The 15,906-nt window shown below is 33.9% G+C and overlaps 2 protein-coding genes across 6 annotated transcripts in view; one reads left to right on the top strand and one right to left on the bottom strand.

Moving 5' to 3' along the window:
* Window positions 1-8,135, top strand: part of LOC136412168 (uncharacterized) — a 102,258-nt gene extending 94,123 nt beyond the window's left edge. For all 3 annotated transcript variants that reach the window (XM_066395129.1, XM_066395128.1, XM_066395130.1), the window contains 6 exons: window positions 3,872-4,052; window positions 4,433-4,588; window positions 4,738-4,982; window positions 5,038-5,183; window positions 5,243-5,517; window positions 5,895-8,135. In XM_066395129.1, coding sequence (XP_066251226.1) covers window positions 3,872-4,052; window positions 4,433-4,588; window positions 4,738-4,982; window positions 5,038-5,183; window positions 5,243-5,517; window positions 5,895-6,416 — 1,525 coding nt within the window. In that variant the 3' untranslated portion in view covers window positions 6,417-8,135. The remainder of the gene's footprint in view (window positions 1-3,871; window positions 4,053-4,432; window positions 4,589-4,737; window positions 4,983-5,037; window positions 5,184-5,242; window positions 5,518-5,894) is intronic.
* The window catches only part of Atg16 (Autophagy-related 16), a 164,232-nt gene extending 148,849 nt beyond the window's left edge, over window positions 1-15,383 (bottom strand). For 2 of the 3 annotated variants that reach the window (XM_066395136.1, XM_066395137.1), the window contains exons 1-9: window positions 15,157-15,383; window positions 14,304-14,417; window positions 14,072-14,237; window positions 13,817-13,979; window positions 13,637-13,725; window positions 12,608-12,658; window positions 11,909-12,044; window positions 11,499-11,604; window positions 8,322-8,464 (exon numbers count right to left, since the gene is read on the bottom strand). In XM_066395136.1, the coding sequence (XP_066251233.1) occupies window positions 8,322-8,464; window positions 11,499-11,604; window positions 11,909-12,044; window positions 12,608-12,658; window positions 13,637-13,725; window positions 13,817-13,979; window positions 14,072-14,237; window positions 14,304-14,417; window positions 15,157-15,250 (1,062 nt within the window). In that variant the 5' untranslated portion in view covers window positions 15,251-15,383. The remainder of the gene's footprint in view (window positions 1-8,321; window positions 8,465-11,498; window positions 11,605-11,908; window positions 12,045-12,607; window positions 12,659-13,636; window positions 13,726-13,816; window positions 13,980-14,071; window positions 14,238-14,303; window positions 14,418-15,156) is intronic. The other variant, XM_066395138.1, reaches the window with a different exon arrangement.
* Window positions 15,384-15,906: the final 523 nt, after the last annotated feature.

Genomic DNA, 15,906 nt, shown 5'->3' with positions numbered 1-15,906 from the left:
AAAAAAATAAAATAAATAAATAAATGGTGGCTTACTTGTCATATTTCCTGGAGAACTGTAAGTCTGAAGTACAGTTGCTTTCACTTTTTGTCACTATAAACATATCTAATTTACAAATAGGTAGTATATTTTTTATACATTTTTACATATGCTCATGATTATGCTCTTTAATTTGATAGCACGTACTACAAGTGCAAATTAGCCGCAATTAAACCAAGATTTTGCTCTGCACACTTACCGCTTTATTTTCCTGAAACCGCAGTTAAATTGCTATCGAAAGGAACATTCTGTTTTAGCTTATCTCCATTTATAAAACATGTTCTTCGTCATAAATATCAGCACGATAATTTACGAATTTTTAATCCAATATAATCCATCTCGAATTAGTGATTCTATCCAGATTGGCAATATTCTGGTATGCAACTCAATAACGGTTAGGTTCATTTTTTTGGTCTGTCGTTACAGCTTCCGTAGTACCGTCAAGATTTTATCTCAAAACATCGGCGAGATCAAAAAGAACGGCCTACACGCAATACCCTGCAGGGTATTAGTTTCCTTACCTTTTGACGTTTAAGTAGATTAATTGTTTAATTTACCCTGTACAGGGTCATGACAGCGGAAAGTTTCTTATATCGTGTACATAAGTAGTAAAGTTTCATCTTAAAAACTTTTACTTTTTTTTACATGCAACATACTCTATTCTTCATTCTCCAAAATTTGATCGGTAACAATGTGTCCAAAATTTGACTTTCTATAGGTACATAATTTTACTGTTTACATCATTTTTCAACAGTCCAGGCGTTTCAGTAGCAAGAAGTCGCTTAATTTAACGGTACTATTTCTCGTTTTATTAGAGTAAAAAACCGTTGAACTTATAAAATTTATTCTCAAGGCCAAAATCTTCTCACAAATTTCTATCCTAGGTGGTGGTGGTAACATCGACTCATAAAATCTTAAATGGAATAAGGATACTTCATTCCATTTAAGAATCTAGGAGGAGTGGTACAGTATTATTTCAACGGACAGTGCCCTCTAAATGGACCTCAGTTCAAATCAATTAAATCGTTTACGGTAATAATTGTAAAAACAATAAAAACCGACTATATAAAGCATATATAAAAAAGGAACTCTTCAACTTTTAACTGAAGTATTTACGTTACGAAGAAATATGAATTCGTAAGTAATCCTTACATCCAGCTTTAAGGTGGCGTCACGAAGCAAAGATATATGTCAGAGTTATTTACAACGATTACGTTTATGTCGTGCAAATGCAATATTAAACAATCGGATTAATATATCGGGAGTCGGAATACGGATGTCAACTGCTTGCAATGTAAATATATCGGCACTGAACATGGAGCAGGGGAAATATTGTAAAGCTGACAAATCGGTTACATCGAAAGACATTTTTACATATATTTGTTCTTCATTTCAGTTATAGATATCCGTAATTCACAGTTATACCTGCTGGTGGGTTCGTCTTTAAAGGGTGTAGACAACTTCCTTTGTTTCATTTCTATCCGACAGTAATTTTAAAATGCGGAAACACTTGCAGCTCTATGCATAAATAATGATATAATATCGGTAAAATATCCTTTTAATAAATAATTGCCTTAGAGAACTAAACTGATTTATAGGGCTTACGATAAACCTCAGGCTTTACGTGTATTCAGATCGGCAAAAAACCTTACACAATGGGTATATGGAGGTTTTCAGAAATAGGATACTATTAAATAAATGATCTACAAATAATAGCATATTTTACGTTCAGTTTCTAAATCGATTCATAGTATTTTTGAGCAGATAAAATATTAATGACGCTACCTGTTTGAAAAGTAACTAACTCTTCGTAACACAAGTCTAGTGTTAAGAGAGAAAGGTCCATAATGTTCCATGATCCACTCTTGGCTTATGTTATACACTAAGCAAATAAACTTCTTAGTTGTCATATTGGTTTAACAATACGAAATAAAAGAATTACTGAATCTCTTTATAGGAAAAAATGGTGTTTAAAACAACTGCAGGAATGAAAAAGTTTCTTTTTCAAATGTGCGACCTCACATTTACCAAAAAAAACCATAAATCAGTTTTCGTTTTTTAAATAGACCTATTTTTTCGGAACCTGCCAGAGATATCATAAATACTGATGCGACCTTGTTTTTTGATTGGGTCAACATTTAAAAATAAGATGTTATCATTATTCTTCAATATCTTACCGGCATCGTCCTTCTTCGAATTGCTGGTGGTTCTAAATTTACTCTTAATTAATGATCAAGTCAGTGATCGCATTGCATAAAGAACAGCTAAAGTGCGACAAATTTCTTTGCATGAAGTGTTTTAATTAGCCTAGAATTATCATGAATGCAAATGATGTGTCTTCGTCCTCACGGATGTCATCAATTTAATGTTTCAAACGGCATTGGAATATGTTTTTTTTTTCGTTGCATTACCAGTGTCTACTAACAGGAAAGAATCATCCGCATTAAAGAACGATCGGTAACCGCCAAGATGGCTGAATGAACGTTGAAAAAATGCCTATTAATTTGCCACCTCGAAGATTTTCAATTTAAAATCCACGGTGGCGTGTAACAAAATAATGTGTCTCATAAGAGACATTGTAATTACGATTTCTTGTGAGCTCTATAAATAAATGTACACATCTAAATGCATAAAACCGCAATTACCGTCATGTCTAAAATTATAACTCAACCGACACCGGAGTGAAATGACTGAGGAATGGAACATAGAATGGAGTGTTTGGTAGTCGCATAAAGAAAGATGCAAAACGACCTTGGTACTACAAGCATGCTTCTAAAGGTAGACAAGATTGTCTTATGAACACGTTTTTAATTAAGACTTCCAATGGATTTGTTTTTTCACGTTTTTTACTATTTTTAATAATAACGTCACTTAGTAATGAGACGAAAAAATACAAATTCCATTAAAGAACTTGTGAATTTAAATTAATCATTAAATCATCATATTGTCTGTTATATGGCCGGTTAAAATACTGGACGGTTGGTGAAGAATTCTATATCATTAGTGCGTTTAATTGAAGCAAAAGTATGCAAAGTCAACTTACTTATAAGGTTAGCTAGACCATCGCCATTATTATTATAATAGCCGATAATCCCAGCATTCAATAACCAATTAATACCTTACATAGAAACGTTCTTTGAAGAGAATTTATCTTCGGCTTATTGCTATCATATATTATTTCCTAACACTCAGGTAGTTCATACAAGCACAGAAATTAAAGATAAATGCCTCAGTGTGAGATTATTACACTTGCTAGTGTCTTTAAACTGTACTTTTGCTTTTTACATGCTGGAGATAATCCGAGATTCATAACTGTAATTACAACACAATGCTTAACTTACAAAAACTAGGAAGAACCATTTCGTAGATTGGACGCAGTTAGTAACATGGAAAATGAGAATGATTACGTCCGTGATGCATGATGTTAAATAGTAGAGATTATTACGATTCTTGCTCAAAGAGGTTTTTTTTTTCTTGATGCTAATAGTAATATCATTATGGAAGATAAATCAACAGCTGAAGCAGAAATGATTTTTGCACGCGTTTCACACTATGCCTTTAAGGGGGTGTCGCTTCACTGAATTACTCTGTATATACAAAAGGCTTCGAATTCTGGTTTAAGTCGTTACTTACCTATACTTACTTATTACTTACTACTAACTAGAAAATATTTTGGACTTAACCGGGATTCTATTTTTTTATGAAAACGTAAAATTCGGAAAATATTCCATTCTGAGCTTTGATTGCAAGCTAGGTTGCAAAAACACTCGATTGGATACGAAAAGTTTCAGAAATTGTTGATAACACTTTAAATATGCTACTTTTGTTACAGATCTGCAAATTATAACAACTCAACCGGAGATTGTGAACTGTCATCAATGGATCGTCTTACTCTCGCTGGAGGAAACGCATTTTTAGCCTCAGATGGACACGACTATATGGAGAACAACTGTATTGAAGAACCAACCAAACTGTGCGAATTCAAGAAACTGAATGGGAGAATATTGAAAACAGTAAGCATTCATGGAGTCTTAATATTAAATTATACTTGATGTTATAAAGGAGATTTGATAATTTCCGACATAAAACAAGGTTTTTCTTGGAATTGTGATATGGAACGTTGAGGAAATCTATTTGGTCTCTGTTCCCTTACGGTCAAAGGAATTACAATTGTGAGTTTAAAGTATTTCCTCTGTATTTTGTGCTTTCTTTTTGAAGAGCAAATGTACGTTTTCCATTTATCACGATAGAAAATTTAAATTTAGATATTCGTCTGCCAGGGGAAAACAGGTTCAGTCAGAAAGCAAACTTCTTCATGACTTTGACCTTGACATATATTCAAAATCTTAAATCATTTCACTATCAACTATTATATTGGGCTATTTTACTTCAGGTCGATTCTGTGCACCAAGATGTTGGATCAGTCGACGAATGCAGAGAACTATGTCTTAGTTCACCTTACAGATGTCACTCGTACGATTACGGAGACACCGGTGAAATGGTTTGTAGGTTGAGCCACCATTCCCGATCCACTCTCTCCAACATTCAGGTAAATACTTTTTGTTTTTGATTCTTCAAAATAAGATGTCCTTAAAGAACAATGGACTATTTTTACTACCTTATCTGAGGTTTTAAATAAATTTGTAATAAATGAAGAAAATGATTAAAACTAACTCAAATACCCTTTTTTCTCCTTAGGATCCTTACCTGGATGTGCCCGAGGCAGCAACCTACGAACTCAGCTCATGCTACAACGTTACTATAGATTGTAGATCTGGAGATATGATCGCGAAAATTCAAACAAGCAAAGTATTCGACGGGAAAATTTACGCAAAAGGAAGTCCCAATTCGTGTGTTCGAGACGTTAACAATAGTTTGGAGTTTGAGCTGAGCATGGCCTACGATAATTTGGAATGTAACGTCAGGAAGAACGGCCTTGGAAGGTAACTATAAAAATTTTGTCGTCTTACGTGTCTCAAGAATGCACTTTAATTCCAGATATGTTAACGACGTAGTGATTCAACATCATGATAAAATAGTGACAAGCAGTGACCTCGGTTTAGCAGTGACATGTCAATATGACTTGACCAACAAAAGCGTAACCAATGAAGTTGACTTAGGGGTTCATGGCGACATCACTCCCGGTAATTCATGAAATTGCCAAAACCTTTTGATAAAATTCTAAAAATGATGTTGGTTCTAGCTCTATCGGAGGAGGTAACCGTTGACTCTCCTAATGTGGCAATGAAAATTACCGACAGAAACGGGGAAGACATGATGCAATCGGCAGAGGTTGGCGATCCTTTGGCCTTGAAATTCGAAATTTTGGACAAAAATAGTCCGTACGAAATATTTGTGAGAGAACTAGTTGCTATGGATGGTGTGGATTCCAGCGAAATCGTTCTTATTGACTCCGATGGTTGTCCTACAGATCACTTTATCATGGGGCCTATTTATAAAAGTGCTCAAACAGGAAAGGTAAGATTAAATTGATAGAATAAAAGATAGTAGCTGCCCATTTAATTGGAAGATGGCCAAGAGCAACAGAATTTGCGGTTCATAATACGTACACGAAATGATTCTTCGCCATCATTTGAAATAAATAAGAGTGCTAAGAGCACTCGGAGTCAACTTTTTATTCAGGGATATTACTGAAGCTCGACATTTCGTGCATCGTCGCTCTATCTGTTCCCAACCAATTCGCATCTCATGTCAAATTTCTGTTTCTAAATGCGATCCTGGCGTGGGAATCCTGGTATTCAAAATGGCAAAAATCGGCCATTTTAACGCATTGGGTGTGAACTGTTGCGTGCAAACGAAAAACTCCGATTTTAAACATTGTCTCTCTATTTCAGGTCCTTCTATCTCACTTCGACGCGTTCAAATTCCCATCCTCGGAAGTGGTACAATTCAGAGCACTCGTGACTCCCTGCATGCCATCTTGTGAACCCGTTCAATGCGATCAAGAAGACTCTACTGGAGAACTGCGCTCAGTCATCTCATACGGCAGACGCCGAAGGCGATCAACTGACCAGGCTCACGAAGACCTATTATTAGTTCAATCCATTCAAATAACAGATAAATTCGGATTCGACAAAGACGCCAACAAGACAGCGCTCAGCAGCGAGTCAGTTTACATCAACGATGACAGCAACGGGCTATGCCTGAACATGGTTGGACTAATGATTGCGGCAATTCTATTCTTAGCAGCACAAATGGCTGTGATTGCGGCATTGGCTTTTATTTGTCAAAGAAGGAAAGCTAACACCAAAATGTCCCCAGATAGCGTCAGCATTCCCTCCCAACTAAGCGCCAGTCGAACCGACAGTCTCTGCAAACTCTACGAGGGTGGCTACTCGCATTCACGTAGATTTTAGGAAGTTTAATTTTATTTGTTTGTGTACAAACCGTTTAAACAACGCGCCAATTTTCTTACCTGCCACATGATGAACGAGATTGGACAGCTTTTACTAACCACATTTCTTACGAGTAACTTTTGGCCAATTCAATTAAGAGGGGCAATTACTTGACCAGGTCATAAGCAGCATGGCTTAGGTCAATTTAAATCCCTTTTGGCAAGGTCATCAATGGATGAATATTTTGTATAAGGGTTGAACGATATTTTTGCATTTAGCATATAAAATAGTTAACACAATGAGAGTAATATCTATCAAAGTAAAACCTCACCTGCTGGCATAATGTGATTTTAAGGATACTAATTTTAGCCACAAGAGTACTTTCTAGAAATCACTACGGATTAAGTTATCATGTCAAATTATACAAAAATATTAATATGCACTACACACAGGATGAAAGAGGGACACGTACATAATGTTTTCTTCCAATGTACTGCAAAATCAAGTTCCATGATCAAAATCAGATTTTGCAAGAAAACGAGTGAAAATTTTTCATGGTTTTTACGGTTTAGTAGAAATGCAAAATATTGTACAACCCTAGAAATCTAATGTTTTTCCATTGCTAATCAGTGCTATCTATGATATTAATTTTCCATTGCACAAGTGGTCACATAAACTGAAGCAATTCATTATTTATGTTAATCGGGTTAAGTTTAAAAGGTCGTACTTCTTTCGGTACTATCGAAATTAACTTTCGTTGGTGTGACCATTTAAATTTAAAAGAATCACACAAAATCTAAGTTCGATTATTAAACAATCGCAAAAATTAAACATGATATAAACAGAAAAACCCACAAGAGATCAAAAAGAAATAAAAATCATTTGGGAAGAAACGATATTGCACTGATTAGTAATCTTAATTATCGGTGATACTATCACTACCATCAGTTCTTTACGATTAAAATCAATTTAATGTGATTTGCCGCTTGCGCGATAGACTTCCATTTAAATAGTTATACTTTTGATCGTTTGAAATTAGTGCGCAAGCGCACTTATTTCAAAACCGAAGTCTCGACGCGACCATTATTTATCACTACTAATAGTAATTTAGAATTAAGTAATAGTAACATTACGCAATACGATGCAATATTTACTATATTAATATAACGAGCTGATTGGTTTTTACCCCAGCTTCAATCTCTCTTAGGACGGCTATAACCAGTTCTTGACTTCCTTAAAATAATTTAAAGTAATCAAGAGAGCGATATAGATGTCCTGACAGAAAACTAATACTTGATGCTTTACTGGACGAACAGTCCTTCATTAGTTGGTAGATACAAAAATATAGTCCGTTTGAATGTTCTAGATTAAATTGGACTATGATTCGACGACGACACTATTAAGGATTAGAGGACGATCAAGAGCGATTGAACGTATGACTGGTGCGTGTTATTAATATTACATATTACTCTTATGACTATTTATGATGCTTGTCCTTTAAGCCGAGTTGATAAATAGTGGCTTTGGAAAATTTGGCCATTACTGCAGAACAGTGATTTAAAACGCAATTTCCCAAGGTCATTAAGTCGTCTGGAAATACCACAGCGATTTATATTTAACCGTAGGCAATTTCTCCCATATATATTTTTAAGTTAGTCATATCAATCAAATTGTGTCGACATTTTTTTTGTATTCGACTAAAACCTCTCTGAGCTTAATTAATATATAATATCTACTACTGAGACAGATTATTTCCTTTTTATACTCTCTATCCATCCAGCATTGAATATAGCTAGAAGACACTGCATTGAAATTATGTTGAAAAAGCTCTGTTATATTCATCTTTGCTAGATTTTGAGGTTTTTAACCTTTTATGTAATTTTCGGATTTTGCCTTTTTTTGTACATACTTATAGAAATTACTTACCCTCAATCTCTGGTCGGCAACCGTCCAGACTCTAGTAGCATAGTCATTCGATGCCCCCAAAACAAGGGATCCAGATGTATCAAAATCAACCGCCATGACACCAGCATTGCTCCCTACCAAAATTCCTTTGTTCTCATGGGTTCCTAGAAAGTGTAATAAAAACAATATAAATTAAGTGGTGCCTATTGCGAAACTGAATCCAATGTTTAGATCAGAGTAGCATTAATTCGCTTCAATCCCATTGGTATATTCAGTGACGCTTTGGATTGAAATTTAATTCGGATTCAATAAACTAAGGACCATTTACAGCGCTGGTTTACCCTAAATTAAAGTTACGTTGAACCTTAAAAAGCTCTATAAGAAATATACATATGTATATCATCAAAACATTAGTTGATCGCTAGTTGATAGATCTGTTTAACACAAAGTATTTTAAATGGGAAACTTTAAGGTCCATCTTAGCGAACATTTTGAAGAGAAGTGGTGCAAATGGAGTTTACGTGAATTCTATTTTTTGGTGGCTTAGATTAAGGTGACGAATCACCAAAAATACTTAAAAAATATCAATTCAGTTGAATCCGGATTAACATCACAAGCATTATCTTTTATTTATTGTGCGTTTATTATATGTAGTAGATATGAAAATTTGTAATGGGCATTAAAACTAAACAAACTGAATTCCAATATTTGTATGCATTCACAACGAATCGTTTAATATAATTGATAAGTTGTGCGAAGTATATAGGATTGGTTTCGATCCGAACATGAAACTGGCTCGAATCAATTATATCATATATGGCCACGACATCTCTATTACTAGTGGCAAAATCGCACCAAGACAGTCAACTAACAACAGTGCAGTTATTCTGTCCGTGAATTACCTTGTGTACCTAGTAAGTAACCTTCGCTATAAGTATCATCAAAATCGGCCTTATCTGGGAACTTTATCAATCAGTGAATTCAATCAGAAAACAAATATCGACAAAAGATGTGTAGTGCTTTGGGACTTTACTTTCGACTTTTCACGAAAAGTGGTAAAACTGAAGAAAGGGCTTAAGGACTTATGGATAGGATCTCCGAACAATAACCAATGGACCCACATTAAGACTCAAGTAACTAAACCTTCACAATGATCTCCAATTCTTCAGAAGTTCACTGTCTAATTGAGAGTGCAGTTGATCATTTAAATTATCCGACTAAGAGTGCTAGCACCACCAATCAGCAAAGATCAAGCTGGATACCTCCCAGGTCATATAGGCCGAAGCTTACTGGCATTCTCCGGACAAGGAAGAGAGATGTAAACAAACTATCAGGATCTTAATCTCTTTATTAAGCCTCAGATTGTTTCAGTAGATAGTAGCAACAAAAGGTTATGTGAAGGTAAGAAAATCCAGTGCTTTATCCACCAAAAGACGGTATTAGTTAAATCACCATTATATGTATAGTAGATAAAAAATTAAGCAAACCACACAGTCACTTCGATCCCAACAGCTGACTGCGGCATTGCCGATTCAATGTACACGTAAAATAATTCCAATACCAAGCAATACTCTTTTTTTCTCATGCTTCACTTTTAATTATAGGTACTATGTTATACATTTTATTAATTATTATTTGTTGCATTATCTTTTTCATCGGAGACGAGATCGGCAATTTTTATATGATTTTAAAATTCGATTCAATTTATAGAATGCGTTTAATAATATGTTCTGCTAAAGGCGAAGATAGGCTGAAAATATGTAGTTCCAACGTTGCGATATTTTTCAACGTGTATTTGTCACAAGAGTTAACTTCAGCGTCAATTACAGACGGTTTGATTCATTTAAAGGTAAATAGCACCGCATATTTCAAACGTTGTCCAGTTTTTGGTGGGACTTGGTGGGCTAAGGAGATATGGGATTTTCGAGTTGTTCTGCCTTTGAATGTAAGACAGCTCCAAAATGGCAGGCATAAAATTCCAAATCCGAGTTTCACAGTCCTCTAGTTAAGTATCAGCGAAAAAGTAAAGGCCTCATAGAAAGTACTGTTGTCAAAATACTGTGTCAAACCGGGCAAGAATTTTCTCACGCCAACATTAACATCTTCGTTCCCGTTATCTAGTTATTCCCATCCCACCATAACTATAGTTCGATGTCTGGTATCCATTTGGTAAACTTATACATCAGTAGAACACATAGAGTAAAGAAGATTCTGAGACATAGAGTGCTTGCTATTTCGAAAATGCCATGCTATGAAAAAAATAATTTATGGACGAAAAAAAAACATGAGATAGGTATCTTGAAATTTCAAAATAATACAAAAACGCCTAAAGCTTTATTTGTTTTTAGTCCTATAGCACTAATGATGAGTATCTATTAATGTTGAATATTGCGTGCAGAACACATTTCAAAACAAAAAATAAGAAAAAATGAAATTAAAGGCAGAAGAGATGCTAACTAGTGGACAAATACAACACTACTGAACAAAACAGACTACTTAGTAATGTTTAAAATAATTTATTTAAACTTTGGATAACACGATTCCAAACGATAAAAACAGATACAGAACGATAAACATAACCGCGACAAAAACAAAAATTATCATATGTAATAAGCATTGAAAATCATCGATCAATTTTAGAGCAATGTGCATGAATACAACTTGGGATGAAAAGCAGGAATGCGCATACTACATGGGTATTTTTTTTCTGATCAGGATTGAAAGTACGCATATTGGTCTAAAATTATCTAGAATTTTCGATGCACAAGTTACATTCGAAGGAGAATTTCAAGTACCAAATGCTACATATTTGAGACGGATTTGTATAATTTTTGACTTGTAGATATTAACAGAAATTTAATCGCAAATTTCAATCAGTGTCTATTGCTATAGCTAAAATCATTACTTAATAACGAATTATCTTATTTATAATGTAGAACAGGTGGTGAATGAAATTCTCATAAAAATAAATACCTATAAAATTTTAAAACGAAAACAAACCGAAATTCGTGTAAAAAAAATTACATCGCTATTGATGTTTCTTCTGACGAAATCACTACCGTATTTCCAAAAATGTTTGTTTATGTAAACGTTTTTAAATAGTGATAGGTAAAGCGGATAAAAGATGATAAGGCGTAATGACGACACAGTCCGATGCAGGCAAGCCAATAAAATGATGTCATGCAATGTTAGACTGACCTTTTGAAATGTCCCACAGCTTCACCTTTCGATCTGCACCACCAGTTGCTACTAATCGATCCACTGGACTCCACTTTACGGCATTCACTTCGCCTTCATGGGCATCCTGAAAAAATAAACTAAGATTACCTATTATTTGTCACAATCATCATTTGTTAGTTACTACATTTTTAATTTCTAGTTTGTCAAATTTGATTCTTGTTCATTATTCGTATAGGGGAGAAATAACGTAAGAGAGAAACTTATTTTCCTACCATATTAATTACCCTTTATAATTAACTTTCAATGGGTGACACAACTATCTGATCACTATTAAGAACATTTATGGTAAAAATTTTCCGTTTCAAATTGTCCAATTCTCCCTTCCAGTTTTCCTGTGAATACAAATTTCTATCAGTAATAATACTTACAAACGATGTAAAAACACCAGACGGTAATGTAGATTGAGCGAGAGGTCCATAACCTTCCTGAATATCATCTGAATTGAGTCCTTTAGTATCGCGACAGGCTTCTTCCAGGTCTTTTTGCATCTTTGCGAATTTCTTTCTGAAATAATAATTATTAGATAGCTTTAGTGGCACAGAATTGATGAATTTGCACAATTGAATTAACGTAAAAAAAAACTAACTTCAAATTGCTGGAAAATAGGTAAAAAATACAAATTCAATTCTTCATGACGCACCGATTTGCAAATAATAACAAAAAGTATACATGGCTCATTCCCTGTAATGGCATACGAACAAATCATAACCCTCTAGGCTTCGATACTGTTTATTTTGGTGAATACCGAGCTATTTAAAGCTTTCAAAAGCCTGCGAAATTCAACGTAGCATTTTTCTACCTTTATATTTACCTTTTATAATTATTAGGGCCGGTTGAAATGGACCCCTTTACAGTGTTAACCAAAAATTCTGTACCTTGGGAAACTTAAAAAGTTGTTATATTATATATTTAATAAAAAGTCCAGCAAATTATTGACACAAGGAAATATAGCACCCAGTTAAAACCATATGAAATTTACTAAAAATATCCCGCACTACTTTCTGGTTAGTAAGTAATCTTCATTGTTACTGTTAGTACACTCTTTTACTTCTATCTTTAGTACCTACCTAAAAATACCAAAAGTGCTGAGAACAGTAGTGAAATGCTTGGCACCCTCACTGCAAGACAACAAAATGTACAAAAAGCTTACAAACAAACACAAAATGGTACAACACCTAGAACTAAACTACAATATTATTACTACACCACACCACAATAAGCATTAAACGAATTATTAATTTATTAATAAGTATAGATATGCCTGTAATTCTTAAATGTATTCAATTTTAATAGACTAATATGCATTTAAGATCTACAAGATATATCTTTGTTTATCAAAACTACACTACAGATTTTTAATTCGAATTGCACAAAGTTCACGAAGCACTATATTCTATATAGGTTTAGAAAATAACGCGACAACTGAGGCACGAAATTTCACATATGCACAATGGGATTAATCTCTCAAAGAATGCTTTGGGGAAGGAACTAGAAATAGCACGAGAAGTATTAATACAGGTAATAGGCTATGTTCAGCAGTGAAACATGAAGCCACGCTCATAGTGATAAATATTTATATCTTACTCTCTAGGTATTAATGCAATGGTGATACGCAGTAAATCAAAAACTTCCACCCCTATTCCTATAATTCCTCATGTTTAAATTTGCGCACTGAATCAACTAGGTAATATCAAAAAGTTCTTCACATTTAATCAAGCCAACAGAAACACTCAAACTTTAATGAAGATACGAAAAATTATTATTTACAAAGCAAGCAAGCCGAGATTTTGCTACTATTTTAGCAAAAACATGATTTTCTTCAGAAATAAAAATATAATAGGAATTTTCACGAGTTTCTAATAAGTGCGGGACAAATTATCGTTGAGATGTTTCTAATACTTTACGCCCCTTTACTTCTCTAGAGCCAAAAAGTGGTGTTCGTTCCAGATATGAGATAACTAAGTACCATATGAAAAACAATTCCATAAAAAATCAATTCAAGACCGCATTTTGAATAATCATGATTCTCCATATCAAGGTTTTAAAGATGATAACCATTAAAACTCATAGAATAAGACTTTACCTGTTATACTTACTTCAAAAAATTGTCGTTTTCCTCATTCATCCGAGCAGCGTCATTGGCCTTATGAGTTATCAATCGTTCGAGCAGCTGCTGATTTTCATCCTACAATACATTAATCATAGATTTTACCCCTATAGAAATTTAAGGTGCGCACATCTGAAACATGTATATTTAAGAAAAAACTAATAGTTACTTGCGCTTTGCGAAGCTTCTCTTCTAATGATGTAAAAGCCAACTGCAGAGCCTGATGTTCGTCCCGAAGAGTATCGTTTAAATATCTAAGTTCCTTGTTTGAATGAGTCAACATTCCTATTTCAGCATTTAGGCTCACAATTTTTGATTGGCACTCGGCTAAACTAAAATTAATATGATGTAGCTATGTTATTTGTTAGTACTAACTATTTGAATAAAAATCAAGGTGCCTAAACCAAATAATTAATTTACTCACTTAACATCTTTTCCTACTATTAGTTTATCTCGTTCTTGTAATTTGACATTTAAATCTATAATTTGTTGTGCATTTTCACCCTTTCTCCTATGAAGTTCAGTTAACTCTTCAGCTTGGGCTAGAACTTTTTGTTTTAAGTGTTGAACTTCTTCTTGCAATTTGGTTTCTAAAAATATGCACATAAAAAATTGCAGAATTAATGACAACTGTATTTTCCCCTATATTTTCTTACCAGCAGGATTAATTGGTTTTCCATTGTTTCCCTCCGCTCTAAGTTTCTCATTTTGGATCGACAACTGAATGTTCTCATATCGTAGGGAATTGGCACTTTCAAATATCTTGTTATCTGCAATTCAGTCTTGAATATTATTAGATAAAATTTGTTATATACTAATTAGGAGTAACTTTAAATATGGTTAAAATTGCAGGTCATTTCAAAGAAAAAGTAATTCACACTTTTTATTCAATTTGAATCGTATTTCGTATTTAAAAGTTTTTCAGTAAAACTAACCATTTTAGAGACACTTCACTGCAAATAAAAGCAGGTAGGTAAGTGCCCCCTTTTCAAAAAAATTTCCTATCACATCCTCTCCCCTGTGACAACACATCAAATCATCCATGAAATTCAAACAAATTTTATCCAGGCAATACACTAAAGGATCAAACCTGGATTAAATGACATTTATTATTGTTTTTAATTTTTAACTGATATTCAATTATTAGAAAAGAAACGAATTTATTATTGATAATGAGGCAAATTCCTGCTGCTTAAAAACTGGTAGAAGATAGATATAGATTATGTTGAATATTAATTACTTAGAATGTAATGTAGATTTCGAAAATGAGGAAATACACAGATTATTCAATTTAAAATAACAAAATAGATCTGGTATCTACTAGTGATACAGAAAATGATAATTAACCATCCATATGTACAATTTGTGTTTATTACTTGACTAATTTTTCTGTATCATCCAGTGTACCTAAGTATTAAATATGAAAGTACTTCCCTTGGAACTTAGAAACTATATCCTTAGATAAATTAAGTTTCTGAGAGTGTACAGCAAAGCAAAATAAGTACTTACGTTGGGCTATTATGTCCTGAAAGCAATGTGCTTCTTTCTTGTTTCTATTTTGTAATCCTAACAAAATATTCTGGCGCCACTCTCCTAATTCCATTTCAAAACACCTAAATGTGACACAGGTTGTTACTGTTTATTCTCAATTAACTGATGATAGTCCTATTGCACAAAATGGTCTACGACATAAGCACAAGATCAATTAAATTGTACTTAAAGGGGAATTAAAATTCTGCTTTACCATGATTTGGGCTTTATCTAATGTTCAAAAATTATTGGATAGCAAATTCTAAGAATTTCAACCAAAACAAAACAAACATTATAGTATGACAGAACAGGTGTTGACAGGAACCAGCTGCAGACGTCCTGACAGGAACCAGAGCAGTGATGAACGCAAGGATCGAGAGACTGCTCCTCAGTTGATTTATGTGATATGAATCGATTAAACATGAAACGTGATCGAAAAAATTTGCCACCAAGAAAATAGTTAAACGTTTTGTGTGACTATTTCCGATATTAATTTAGGGATATCCATAGAAGGTTTGTCGTGTAAACTATACAACACTACTTATGAAAAACTCACGTGACTAATTATTGGATGTAGCAACGCGGTGCATATTTGATTCGTTTTGGACATTCAGAACATGTGAATTTTTAAAATCGGAAATATCTGAAAACAGGAACTTTGGAATTCTAAAAGATCGATATAGCTATTTATCGAATTCAGATTAACATTCCTATACAGCTATGATGTAG

The sequence above is a fragment of the Euwallacea similis genome, chromosome 11 (assembly GCF_039881205.1).
Source record: "Euwallacea similis isolate ESF13 chromosome 11, ESF131.1, whole genome shotgun sequence".
Lineage (NCBI taxonomy): Eukaryota > Metazoa > Arthropoda > Insecta > Coleoptera > Curculionidae > Euwallacea > Euwallacea similis.
The sequence above is the reverse complement of the archived record's forward strand: the minus strand, read 5'-3'. Positions and strand labels throughout refer to the sequence as shown.